Source organism: Hakea prostrata, chromosome 8, assembly GCF_041222555.1.
Source record: "Hakea prostrata isolate BN-2017 chromosome 8, UWA_Hpros_2, whole genome shotgun sequence".
Taxonomy (NCBI): domain Eukaryota; kingdom Viridiplantae; phylum Streptophyta; class Magnoliopsida; order Proteales; family Proteaceae; genus Hakea; species Hakea prostrata.
Genome location: NC_142607.1, coordinates 17,708,459 through 17,721,729, shown reverse-complemented (window position 1 = coordinate 17,721,729; position 13,271 = coordinate 17,708,459). Strand labels below are relative to the sequence as shown.

Below are 13,271 nucleotides of genomic sequence, written 5' to 3'. Positions count from 1 at the left end.
AATGAGGATTACAAAAATATTTCGATATTCGGAAAATCCTCCGCAATTTCATACTCTTTGTCCAACTTGTCCGGGAGAAGAATGGTCCTCGACCAAACTCGCATTCGGCACAAGCTCGTCATAATTGACTTCTTCCAGCGGAGAATAAACTGGAGAATCTTCCAGGATATTGCATAATATCCGGATCGGAAGGTGGAGGATCAATCTTATCCTTGGTCCGATCGGGAGGAGGAATACCCGGGTCGGTAAATACTTCGGGATGGCAAACGACCTTGTAGGGAGTCGTATCAAAATGAGGATCTTTCCTTAATATTGATTCCCATACTTCGTTCTCACCATCCCGATACGCTTGCAAGTTATAAGCATTTAGCATATCAACAAAAGGCTTCTTGTGTAAATACTTGAAGACGAGGCTCTGCGAACATCGATTGGAAGGGATTCGGGCAAAGAAATACAGCTTGCCTTTCGGGTAATGTTTCAGATCCTTTAGCTCCCGACTTTCCAACTGTCCGCTCCAGCCGCCGGATCTTATCCCCGGCATCATCCAAATCCGACCGAAGACGACCAATCATCGAATTCTTTTCTCCTGCCACCTCCCAAGCTAGATTCCGAAGGCGAGCAATCTCAACATCTTTAGCTTCAGAGATTTCCCGAAGCCTAGAAACTTCATTGCTCAACCTACCGAGTCTAGTAATGCTTCCGCTTGGTTGTGGAAGTTACCAGCAAGACTCCTGCAAACAACTTTCGAGTTAGCGAGGAGCGAGAAAAGTAATTTTTCAAAATCGGAGGATAATGAAGAAAGACTTACATCACCGGTGACTTCGTAAAGACTTCATCTGGAAGTTTGGAAAGAAGCTGCGCTCTCGGAAGTCATTCGAGCGGCGGTACACCATTCCAACGCTCTGTCAAACTCGTTTGACACTAATTGAGCGAAGGATGAGAAGGATGAACTACACCAAGCAAAGGTGAGCTTCATCACTTGTCACCCGACGGCGCTTCTGGTGGCAAAATCCTCCAACTCGGAAGGAGAGGAGGAGGATGCCAAACAAGCACTAGAGTTAGAAATAGGAGCAGCACCTGCTGGGACCACACCTTCATCGAGACGCCAACATAGTTGCCTCGGATGCCCGAAGAGTCTTCTTCGGGGGTGCACTGTGAGCTCACCAATGAGGCTCACCGGCGGGATTGCCGGCAGCACCATCGGCAGCGGAGTGATCAAGATCTTCCTGGGAAAGACGAGCGGTCACTTCGGGCAAAGGAGGCGGAGGGACGGCATCAACGAAGCTGCGGGAATCGACTTGAAGATTCACCGCCAGCGATCGCCTTACGCTTGGAGGATTCACTAGCTGAAACCCACAAGACTGGCCCCAACCACCACCGACGGAACGCTATTCTTACGAGATTTTGCTCGATAAAGTTCGGGTTGATCTTGGGAGCCACTATGCAAAACAACAAAAAACAGCCGTATCGGTCTGAGAAATAAGCGGCGGCAACAATGGGGAAACCCTAGTTTTCTAAAGCTTCGACGGACCACAAACTAAACCCCAAGTATAACTACTGTGCGGTTTACTTCGGGGGGAAGAGGGGAAAGAGATGAGAAATCAAAAAACTCACTTGTTCGGAAATGGATAGAGCTGTCGTTGGAGTACGAGGAATACGGAGCGGGCCGAAGGACGAAAGGTTGCTTTGGCACTTTAGCAAATCTATCTTGCGAAGTCGGGATAGATGGAGAGTACCCACGAAGGCTTTAAATAGCCTCGGGTATAAGACGACGGTTGAAGGCTAAGGACAACCGACGACCCAGATTGAAACGACGCTTCGAAATCCGCAAAAAGCAAGATCAACGGTCGAAGGGATGCCACATGGAAACATGTGGAAGCGAGCACCGATGCGAGAGAAACCTCCAATCGTCGCCTGCCATTAAAATAATGGATGTATTTCCGATTTATTGGAAACGGTGAATGGTACACAAAAGCGGGAAAACGTTTGAACTTCGCGAAGGGAAACGTGCGGACTTTGCAATAAATGAAGTAGTGGGGAAGATTAACGCATCTTCCCGAAACGCATCTTCACAATATTTCTATAAGATCATTATTCGGCGAGGAATGAAAAGTTAAGTGATAAGTTTTATCATTAATACTTTGATATTCAAGGCAATACTTCGACGAGGAGACGGGGAAATTTTGAGGCCAACATGAATAAAGAAATGTCTATTCATTAAATTGAGGGTACATCTTTACAAAAGAACAACTCCCTAAGCCTTTTTTTCATTGTTGCCTGAGGGGCCCTGGTTGGGAGGACTTTTCTCAGGACCATGAGAAGAGCCTTCCTCAAGAGTGGCATCGGCTGAATCCTCTACAGCAACAACTTGAGCCTCGGCTTGTGATTTCTCCTCTGGAAGTGCCGGCTCGTCATCTAGATATGCCTCATATTGAGGGTCAGCTGGAAAAGGATCATCTACTCCTTGAGCCCAGTCTGGAAGATCCATACCAACTTTCCCGAAGACCTCGGGTGGCATACCTCACAAAAGGAGCGTGTCGAAGTTTGGGATCGTTCCAAGGATCTGCTCCCAAACGTCGTTCGCCCCATGCGATAAGCTTGAATGTTGTAGAAACCTAGCAATTCGGAGAAAGGTACGCTGTTCGGGTATTTCCGAATGCACTCCTTCCGAAGGTCGGCTTTATATGCTCGGGCTTGCTAGGGATTGCCAACTTCGGATGTTCTTCGAGCTCCCTACTTTTGATTTCAAGGCTGTCACCAAACAACGTGGCAGCTACCTTTTGCTTCTGGCCTCGCGCTCGGCAGCCGAGAGACACGAATTCTCGAAGCTTCAAGAGTTTCCTTGAGGGAGATCACTTCTTCTCATGCTTTTCTGCAGCTCCACGGTAGGCTGCGGTCAGTTGGTCTATTCGAGAATTGGCCTTGGCCAATTTCTCTTCACAAGTTTGCGGCAAGGAGCTGGTGCGACCAACCCGGCTCAATGCTTCCATGTGTTGATAAAAGCTCAACACGGCATTCTGGGAAGACGGAAGATATCGAGAAGAAGTCATAAGAAGTTATGAAAACATAAGTAAGCAAGAAGACCGGTACCTTGTAGATTGACTAACAAGGGAGGTGTCATCAAGGGCTTCAAACTCCTGGCGATCGGAAGGAGCAAGGCTAGGGAGCTCCACTCTGCGGCTTTCTCGGGATCCGAGTGACCCTGTCGGTCATCTTCGGGGTCCAATGGGGGATGAAGACTTCCTCACCATCCGTCGAAGCTTTGGATTTTTTGTTGGAGGGAGCATCAATTGTGTCATGCCTCCCTCTTGGTTCGGACGGAGGAGGAGACGTTAGCCCTCTCCACCATTGGTTTCTTCCCTTTACCCGAAGCATCGGCTATGGGCCGATATTCCGATACCCCTGTAAGAGGGGTCGGGAGAGGGAAGAGAAGCCTCTTGATCTGCGAGTCAAGACCACAGGCGATCGTTGCTCGGCTGTCACAGCGGCCCTAGCGGCCTTCACCCGTGAGCTTTCGGGGTTCGTTACGGGAGGCCTTGCAAAGAAGAAGGACAAGAATCAGAATTCAAGACATATCACTTGAGTCAAATCAAAGGATGATGGTTAGAAGCTCACAATGAGCCAAGCCCCGATCTTGAAGGATGGAGTTATACTCCATTTCATATCCATGTATCTCTTGATACCACGGAATGGATTTGATCTTCACGATGGCCGCCTCGTCTTCTCTGGATAAGGGAAGGCCTCGGTTACTTTCGGACGAAGAAGTAAACCTCCTCCGGTGGTCGGGAAGTTAAGATCTGATGGAGGCGCTCGACGGAAAAAGTATCGTTCGCGCCATCTTTTGTGATTAGAAGGGCAAGTTCCTTTGACAAGGATGCTGCCCCTCTAATCAAGTTCAGCCTTATTGCGTTTGGAAAAAGACCCATCCGGGAGGATGGGAGATAGAAAGAACATGAAAATGTACAAAAAGAGAAAGAGATGGCGTGATGCCAAGCTCAAAACACAAACCCAAGAAGCCGACGATGAGATGCCGGCTATTGGGGAGGAGCATTCCGAGACAAATGTTCCGGTGATTCAAAGCTGCGGAGAATAAAGGTTAAAAAAGGGAAAGCGAACCCCGCTTTCCGGTGCATCTATGTACGGAGAAAATTCACCCGAAAGGGATGAATCAACCCTCTCATCGGGGTGGGGAGCCCTAACCTGATATGAGGAAGGAAGGTCAAAATCTTGGACAGCTGAAAGAAGGGTTTCTCCATTATAAATGGAAGGAACAGAGAGCAGAGCCCACCATTGGACCTGGAGGTTTGAGGCTGCCTAGAAGACTCGACGATCTTGGAAGACCCGGACTCGACAAGGACAGGGGAAGTTTCGGTTTTTCTTTCAAAACCTTTTTGAGAAACTTCAGCGAACTCTGCCCGAGAGGACGGTTAGGGTTTTGTTATCACTATCCGACTGTTCGGGAGCGGGGAGAAGCAAAAGCATCATTGCTATCACCAACATGGGGTACTAAAGAAGCCCTATCGTCCGCCATTACTCGTTTGATAAACTACAAAAAGAAAAGACAGTAAACTTACTTGATTGGTGAGACGGAAGCTTAAGAGCGGGAAGGCGCGAAGCGGACAACAAAGGTTCAAATTCCAGACGGGAAGAATGAAACCTACGAGGACAACGAACGCTTTTAAAACTCCCGCACGAGTGTTCGGGAATCTGAACGATCGAGATTGATTCAAAATCAACGATCAAGATTCAAAGACGTTTTGAAAGTTTGAACTCACGAATCCGAAATAGGCGTTCGGAAACCGTCGCTTGGATGGCGTGAGCCACGACGAGATCAACCGCAACGAAGACATGTGGCCTTACACTCACAACGCTCGAGGAAAAGTGACCACCGCATTAAATGTGATATGACATTTAATGAAGCACGCAGAGATCATCACCGACGACGAACCCGGTTAAAAACCAAGCCCTCGGGATCGACCGAACGCTTGGTCTAGGGGGCTCGTGATATGGAGAGTTTATGATCTGACCGGGTTCATACCTGGTCCGACCCTCGACCCCGGTCGAGACGGAGAAAACCGAATCGCTCCCGAGCGAGCCGGAGCCGGAAGATGGCTTGTGAAGAAGAAAGATTATTCGCTGCAAGCGTGCCCTAATCTTACTTATGGATTAGGATAATCACCCCGATGACAGGAGACTCAAGCGACGGCTGCGGATAATCATCATCAAAGGGATAACTATCGCATAACCTAACGGTTATCTCAGGAGTCCTCTACTAGTCCAAACTAGTAGAAGTCTATCGCTCAACGGATCTTATTGATGAGATCCAACGACTACCCGAAGAAGGCTCGAGTGCATCCAACGAAGGAGATTCGAAGGTACACTCTATATAAACCTCACTACCATACAAGGTGAGGGACGGATCAATCGATCAAAAAGAATACTATCCGAGACTCGGGTTCGGATACATGCGATAGATCCAAACTATCGGCGTCTGCTATCTAGATCACCTTTCCTGTTTCTTCATTCATTAGCTTTGTGCTTCTAGCAGAGCCGTTTGTGATTAAGTTCATCAACTGACTTAGCCTTCGGAGGTGGACTCCCGACCCCAGCGGTCGGGCCACATCTGACGCTTTTGTTTTGCGAGACAACACGGGGGGGTTTTAGGGGTGGGCAGATTTTGGACGCATCAGCAGCTTTATATAAAATTTAAGGATTGTATGGAGGAAAAATATTCTTGAATTTGCACAACTCACCAATCATATTACATTCTCACAAATATAAGGTATGCTAACCTGTCCAAGCCAAAATAAAACCGTTAAAATTCAAAAAATTCTCTATGGAATGACACCAATTAAAAAAATAGAACCATCGAACTGAGGAAATTGAGAAAAGAGAGAAGCCCTTGTTCCGTCTTTCCTTCGAGAGAGAAACTTTGTTTTGTGACTGAAGAAGTTGAGAAAGATTGAGAGAAACCCTTGCTACGTCTTCCCTTCGATAGGAAGTTGGGAGAAATTGTAGAGAAACCCTTGCTCCATCTTCCATTATCTGAGGAAGTTGAGAAAATTTGAGAAAAAAGAAGCGAAGTTGCTTTGAGCTAATTCTCAGCCTTAAAGCATGCATGAGCTACATCAGGTCGGGATTCAACATCTACTTCATCATTGCCAGTAGGTTCACGACCAGAAAACATTTCGTAGGTATCATCGGAACGACCACTAGAGCTTTGGCCGGGATGAGCAGAGTGCTTAGGGTCCTTGTTAACCACAGATGTGGAAGCAGAAGGACCCTCTTCTAAGTCTTTTCTGGGCCTTAGGACGAAGAACCTCCTTTCACTATGACCATGGTCTTTTAAAGAGTAGAGAGGAAGATTAAAGTGAAAAATGAAAGGAAAACATAGGCAAAAAAAAAAAAAAAACCCTTCTTCCTTAGAGATATCTTTTACTCTCCTTTTTAATAAATATTTCTTTCTTGATTTGATTTTATAAATTTAAATAAAAATATATAGAGAGGGTACTAAGATTTGTAAAAAAAATTAAATAAAATTGCAGAAAATTTAAATAAAGAAAGCTATTTTAAATGAAAAAAATAAAAAAGAAAATAAAAAGAAAGACTGAGATATCTTTTACTCTCCTTTTTAATTCTTAATAAATATTTCTTTCTTGATTTGATTTTATGCATTTAAATAAAAAATATATATAAAGGGTACCAAGAATTTGTAAAAAATAAAATAAAATGGAAAAGAAATTAATATAAAAAACATGACATTTGAACAAAAGTAAATGATATAATAGCCAAGTGAAAGATACACTTGGAGAGAGAAATTCAGAGAGGGATTAAAATTATTGATAAATTGATAATAATTTATGGCTAAAATGTCCAAATTATCCTTGCAAAAATAAGTAAATAAATAGAAAATAGTACAACATTATTGATATTTAGAAAAAAGATAAAGACAGAAAAGGATAGAAAAAAATTTGCAAAAAAAGAAGAGGACATGCCTTTATAATAGTAGTATGATATATATATATATATATATATATGCAAGATCTCACCTTTTTTTTACTACTCAATTTGTGAATTTACCATTGAAGGCTTAGTCCATTGACCCAGAAGGACGAAGCCACATAAGCTACTAACACATCAACCGCTTATTAAACAAATAATTAGGCTATTTTATTTCCCAATTAATCGGGTCTTAAACCAAATTTTACTCTCCTAAATCATGTACAGAATAGAAAATTAACATCATACATTGTCAGAAACGGTTCTCTTTAACCGCCTTTCAAAAACTTTTCACAAAAATCTCTTTTTTTTTCTTCCTTCTCTGAGAAATAATGGCGAAAGCAAGAGATCAGAACGAAGGAGAAGAAGAAGAAGAAGCTGCAGAAGAAGGAAATAGCTCATCATGTCAACCCAAGATAAAGAAACTCACCATAAGGAAGAAAAAAGAATTGGGAATTTCATGCATGTTGAACACAGAAGTAGGAGCAGTTATAGCTGTGATGCGTCGCTGCAACGATCCATATTCTCAATTCGTCTCTTCCACAGAAGAAATTTACGATTCCACTCTATTACACTCTCTGAAATCCTTGCGTGCTATCATCTTCAATCCAAAACGAGAATGGCGGTCGATTGATCCAGCAATCTACCTCTCACCCTTCCTTGATGTGATTCAGAGCGATGAAATTCCAGCTGCTGCAACCGGTGTAGCACTTTCATCAATCTTGAAAATACTTAAAGTTGAAATATTTGACCAAAAAACACCTGGTGCTAAAGAAGCCATCAATTCTATCATCACAGGCATTACAAATTGCAGACTTGAGATGACAGATACTACTTCTGAAGATGCTGTTCTGATGAGGGTTTTGCAAGTATTGGCTGGAATATTGAAGAATAGAGCTTCCATCTTGCTTACTGATCAGTCTGTATGTACCATTGTCAACACTTGTTTCCAAATTGTTCAAAAATCTGCTAGTAGAGGGGATTTGCTACAGAGGAATGCTAGGCACACTATGCATGAATTGATTCAGACAATATTTGCTCGGTTGCCGGAGATTGATTTGCGGGATAAAGAGAGTGCGGACGATGCCGAGAATTTGGATTCTGGATATGGTGCTCGTTGTGCTGTTGATATCTTTCATTTTTTGTGTTCTTTGCTCAATGTTGTGGAGATTACAGAGACTGATGGGTCTTCTACCCAGAATTCTGATGAGGATGTTCAACTATTTGGGCTTGTTTTGATAAATTCTGCAATAGAGTTGAGTGGAGATGGGATTGCTAATCACCCAAAGCTTCTAAAATTGATCCAAGATGATCTTTTTTATCATTTAATCTACTATGGAAGTCGTTCGAGTCCCCTGGTGTTATCCATGATTTGCAGTACTGTTCTCAACATCTATCATTTTCTCCGTAGGTAAACTTAAATTCCATGACAATTTATACTTTCTTGATTGAGAATGAAAAGAAAGATGAAACAGAATATTGAAAGGGATACCTTATTGACAGGTATATCAGGCTTCAACTTGAAGCATTCTTTACATTTGTGCTATTCAGAGTTGCTTCATGGGGAGGCTCTCCTCAGCTCCAAGAAGTTGCTGTTGAAGGAATAATTAGTTTCTGCAGGCAGCCTACTTTCCATGTTGAAATGTATGTGAATTACGATTGTGATCCACTCAGTCGGAACATTTTTGAAGACATTGGAAGGTTGCTTTGCAAGCTTGCATTCCCATTCAGTAGCCCTTTGACAAGTTTGCATATCCAAGCCTTTCAAGGCTTAGTTGTTATTGTTCACAACCTTGCAGACAATGTTCAGGAGGAGAATGGTTCAAGTTCTATAGGACCGTATCTATTCGCAATTACAGAATACAAACCTTTTTGGCTAGAGCACCCTGACAACAATGATGATTTGGAATCATGGATTGAGTTTGTTAGGGTAAGGAAAGCACAGAAGAAGAAGATATTAGTTGCTGCTAACCATTTCAACCGAGATGAGAAAAAGGGATTGGAATACTTGAAGTTGACAAATGTATTACAAGACCCACCAGAGCCAAAAGCCTTGGCATACTTTTATCGCTACACTCCTGGCTTGGACAAGAATGCAATCGGAGATTACCTAGGCGACCCTGGTGAGTTGCCCATTCAAGTTCTCAAAGAATTCACCGAAACATTTGATTTCTTAGGTATGATTCTTGATATTGCCTTGCGAAGTTTTCTTGAGACATTTCGGCTACCAGGTGAATCCCAAAAGATTCATAGGATCCTTGAAGCATTTTCAGAAAGATTCTATGATCAACAATCCTCAGAAATTTTTGTGAGTAAGGATTCTGTCTTCATCCTTTGTTATTCTCTAATCATGCTCAACACAGACCAACACAATCCACAAGTGAAGAAAAAAATGACAGAGGAGGAGTTTATAAGGAATAACAGAGCAATTAATGGAGGAAAAGATCTTCCAAGAGAATACCTTTCTGATCTCTTCCAGTCAATTGCAAATAATGCAATTACATTATTTGGCCTATCAGGCCCATCTTTTGAGATGGACCCACGCCGATGGATGGAGATAATTAGTAAGGCAAAAGTCATGGGGCCCTTCATTCTTTGTGATTTTGAATGCCAACTCGCAAGAGATATGTTTGCTTCCATTGCTGGAACTTCTGTTGCAACCATTGCTGCAATTTTTGAGCACGCTGATGAAGATGACATCCTCCACGAATGTATTGAAGGGATGTTTTCAATTGCAAAGATCTCTCAATTTGGGCTAGAAGATACACTTGATGAGGTCATTGCTTCCTTTTGCAAGTTCACTACACTCTTAAATCCTTATGCTTCACCAGAGGAGACACTTTATGCATTTAGTAATGAATTAAAGCCAAGAATGGCAATTGTTTCTGCCTTCACCATCGGAAACAGATTTGGTAAATCAGTTCGAGGGGGATGGAGGACTATTGTGGATTGCTTATTGAAGCTAAAGAGGCTTAAAGTACTTCCCCAGTCTGTTTTGGAGCCTAACAATGTTCCTACCTCATTAGTAGACTATCCAATGCACTCCAAGTCAGAATCAGGAGTTGTTTGCCAACTTTCTGACCATGTATCTGGTAGTAGCCGTCAAAGCTTTGGTATGATTGGACGATTCTCACAATTCCTTTCACTAGAAAGCAGTGAAGATTCTATGGTCCATTCAGGTGGTGAATTTGAACATAATTTGAAGGTAATTCAACAATGTAGAATAGGTAACATTTTTAACAATAGCACAAACTTGTCAGAGGAATCCTTATTGAATCTTGGACGGTCCTTGATATTTGCTGCTGCTGGGAGAGGCCAAAAATTTAGCACCCCAATTGAAGAAGAGGAAACAGTTGGATTTTGTTGGGATTTGATCATCACTATTACTCTTGCTAACATTAACAAGTTCTCAACCTTTTGGCCAGTTTTCCATGATTACCTACTTTTGGTTGCTCAATTCCCCCTCTTTTCTCCTTGCCCATTTTCAGAAAAGGCCATTGTTGGCATGTTCAAGGTCTGCCTCGAGCTTCTTGGCTCATCCCAATCTGAGAAAATATCTGAGGAGATAATCTTCAAGTCCATAAACTTGATGTGGAAGCTTGATAAAGAAATCCTTGATTCATGTTGCGAGAGCATAGTACAAGCTGTTGCAAAGATTCTTACTGAGTACCCCTCAAATTTGCAAACACACATTGGATGGAAATCCGTCTTGCATTTGTTGTCAGTTGCAGGCCGACATCCTGAAACCTACGAGCAAGGAGTTGAGTCTTTGATTTTGTTGATGTCAGATGGCACACATCTCTCACTAATGAACTATGCATATTGTATCGATTGTGCATTTGGATATGCTGCTCTAAAGATCATTCCCCTTGATAAGAGTTGGCAATTAATAGATCTAATGGCAGAGTCTACAAATTTGTTAGTGCAATGGCACAGTAGTGAAAATTCTGATACTGGGAGCTGCATGAGTAACACGAGTAACTCCTCCCTTGAGGATGGGTCAAAGCAATCGAATTCCTTGAACACGAGTAACGCATTTGTCAAACTCGCAGATGCCCTTAGAAAATCAAGCCTAGTTCGACGAGAGGAGATAAGAAACCGAGCGGTATCTGCCTTACAGCAAAGCTTCAAGCTAGCAGAAGCACTAGGTTTCACATCTAACTGTATTCATATTTTTAACCTTGTGATATTTGCAATGGTTGATGATTTACATGAAAAGATGATTGAGTACTCTAGGAGGGAGAATGCTGAGAGGGAGATGAGAAGCATGGAAGGCACATTTAGTATGGCGATGGAACTTTTGACTGAAGTGTTCTTACAATTCTTGGTACCATTGTCACAGAATTCTGGGTTCAGGACATTTTGGTTAGGGGTACTGAGAAGGATGGATACATGTATGAAAATCAATTTGGGTGACAATGTCCAATCAACATTGCCAGAGTTAGTTCCCGTAATGTTGAAGAAGATGATCTCAGAAATGAAGGAGAAGGAGATTTTGGTGCAAAAGGAAGGTGATGATTTATGGGATATTACCCATGTTCAGATACAATGGATTGTTCCTTCATTGAAGGAGGAACTGTTTCCAGAGGAAGAGTTGTAAAACAAGGCATCTTCTTTTATATAGATTTTTCTTTTCTTTCTTTGTTTTTTCTTTTTGCATCATTGATATCTTAATTCAATTTCCTCAAAAAAAAATCAACTTATTAAATCATCACAAGTCTTGGACAGCCAATTTGTTCTTTCTTTGATGTTCTACTGCTTTCTTATTCATATTTTTTCTTTTCTTGGATAAACTACTACATTGTTCAGATTTGGGTTTTGATTACCAAATCACCCACCTAATCTTTCTCTCAATTAACTTAGCTAAGTAAAATAACAAAAAGTAACTTATCCAAACCAATCTAGTCCGGAATGAAACTCAGTCTTTTATCAAAAAAAGAAACTCAGCCAAACTATTTAGACATGATTTTTAATATTTATACTATGTGTTTGACCTCATTAATCATCAAGCATTCTTGAATATAAATACATTGTTCAACCCAATTGAAATGAACCATCTCAGTCTTATCAAGCTTTGCTTATAGGACCATTGTATACTGCCTCTCTAATAGTCTCAAATTTTTCATGCATGAATGAAAACCTTGTACTCCATGCATGAATTCAAGAGTAAATGCAGTCCCTAAAACTAGATTTTTGTCAAGCTTAGCATAAGAAATAATGGTATTTTTGGAATGCACACTTTCAAAATTGGTTCATAGGTTAGTGGGTACACTTGATTATCTAATGTGTATCAATGGTTGAGTATCACATCAAAGTTAATGTCACCATTGCTGATCAAGTGAAATCATATGGTGCTCTTCAACAAGGATGACTACACAAGCTATATCTATTCATTGTTTGCCTAGAAGCTCTCTCATGTATAAGTAAACATGCAATAGAATTAAATCTCTCTCAAGAATTAAGATTACTAGTAGGGTTCCTACTACCAATCAATTAATGCTTGTAGATGACTGAATGATCCTATTAGTGGTGGACAATGCTATGACATTTCTTAATGTACTTATGGAGTATAGCTTCACCTCATGCCAACATTGAACTTTGAAAAATCCAATTTCCCCTTCAAGTCCATTGGTACAAGCCTAGATGCATCAACCATTCTCCTTCATCCTTCATCTAGAAGACTTTACATCACTAAGGGTCTACCTAAGTGTATTCCCTCAACCACCAGCAAACCAAAGAAATAGGTCTTCTCATACATCATTGAGTGTGTTAAATCAAAGTTGAGTGCCTAGAACGAAATGCTTCTCTTCCTCACCAAGAAGAGATCCTCATCAAGCTATAGCCGCGAAAGCATCCCCACGTTTGCCATGTCTCTATGTTCTTTATTCCTTAAACCATATGTAGATAGCTAAACAGCCTGATTCAACAATTTTTGTTGAAGAATACTAGTGAGCAAGGTTTTCCATGGATTAAACAGTCTAAAATTTTTGCTCCAAAGAGGTTATAAGGGCCTGGTTTTTATGACTTTTAGCACTTCAAGAAAGCTCTCCTCTACGAGTAAGATCAGAAGCTTCTCAATAACCATGATAGTCTTTGGAGCTGTCCTCTTAAATCAAACATTTCCCGGACTCCAGCTTTTTTGAAGCTGTTTTTTTTTGGGTGGAAAGTAAGTTCATTGCAAAGAGCAAGGCGGACAAATAGCATCCCGGAGACAAAGGTCCAGGAGCCATGTGGAGGAATGCGACCAAACCATCTTGCTTGCCAAGGATGTG

At 41.8% G+C, this 13,271-nt stretch overlaps 1 protein-coding gene across 1 annotated transcript; it reads left to right on the top strand.

Annotated features, from left to right (window-relative positions):
• The first annotated feature begins 7,331 nt into the window (after positions 1–7,331).
• LOC149007334 (ARF guanine-nucleotide exchange factor GNL2-like) lies at positions 7,332–11,599 on the top strand. The gene is made up of 2 exons (XM_089164761.1): positions 7,332–8,410; positions 8,503–11,599. Exons 1-2 carry the CDS (start codon positions 7,332–7,334, stop codon positions 11,597–11,599), a joined length of 4,176 nt encoding a protein of 1,391 aa, XP_089020887.1.
• The last annotated feature ends 1,672 nt before the right edge of the window (positions 11,600–13,271 follow it).

Coding starts and splice junctions, on each gene's coding strand:
- LOC149007334 (XM_089164761.1), top strand. CDS start 7,332: ATGGCGAAAGCAAGAGATCAGAACGAAGGAGAAGAAGAAGAAGAAGCT. Junction 8,411..8,502: donor ATCTATCATTTTCTCCGTAG/GTAAACTTAAAT, acceptor CCTTATTGACAG/GTATATCAGGCTTCAACTTG.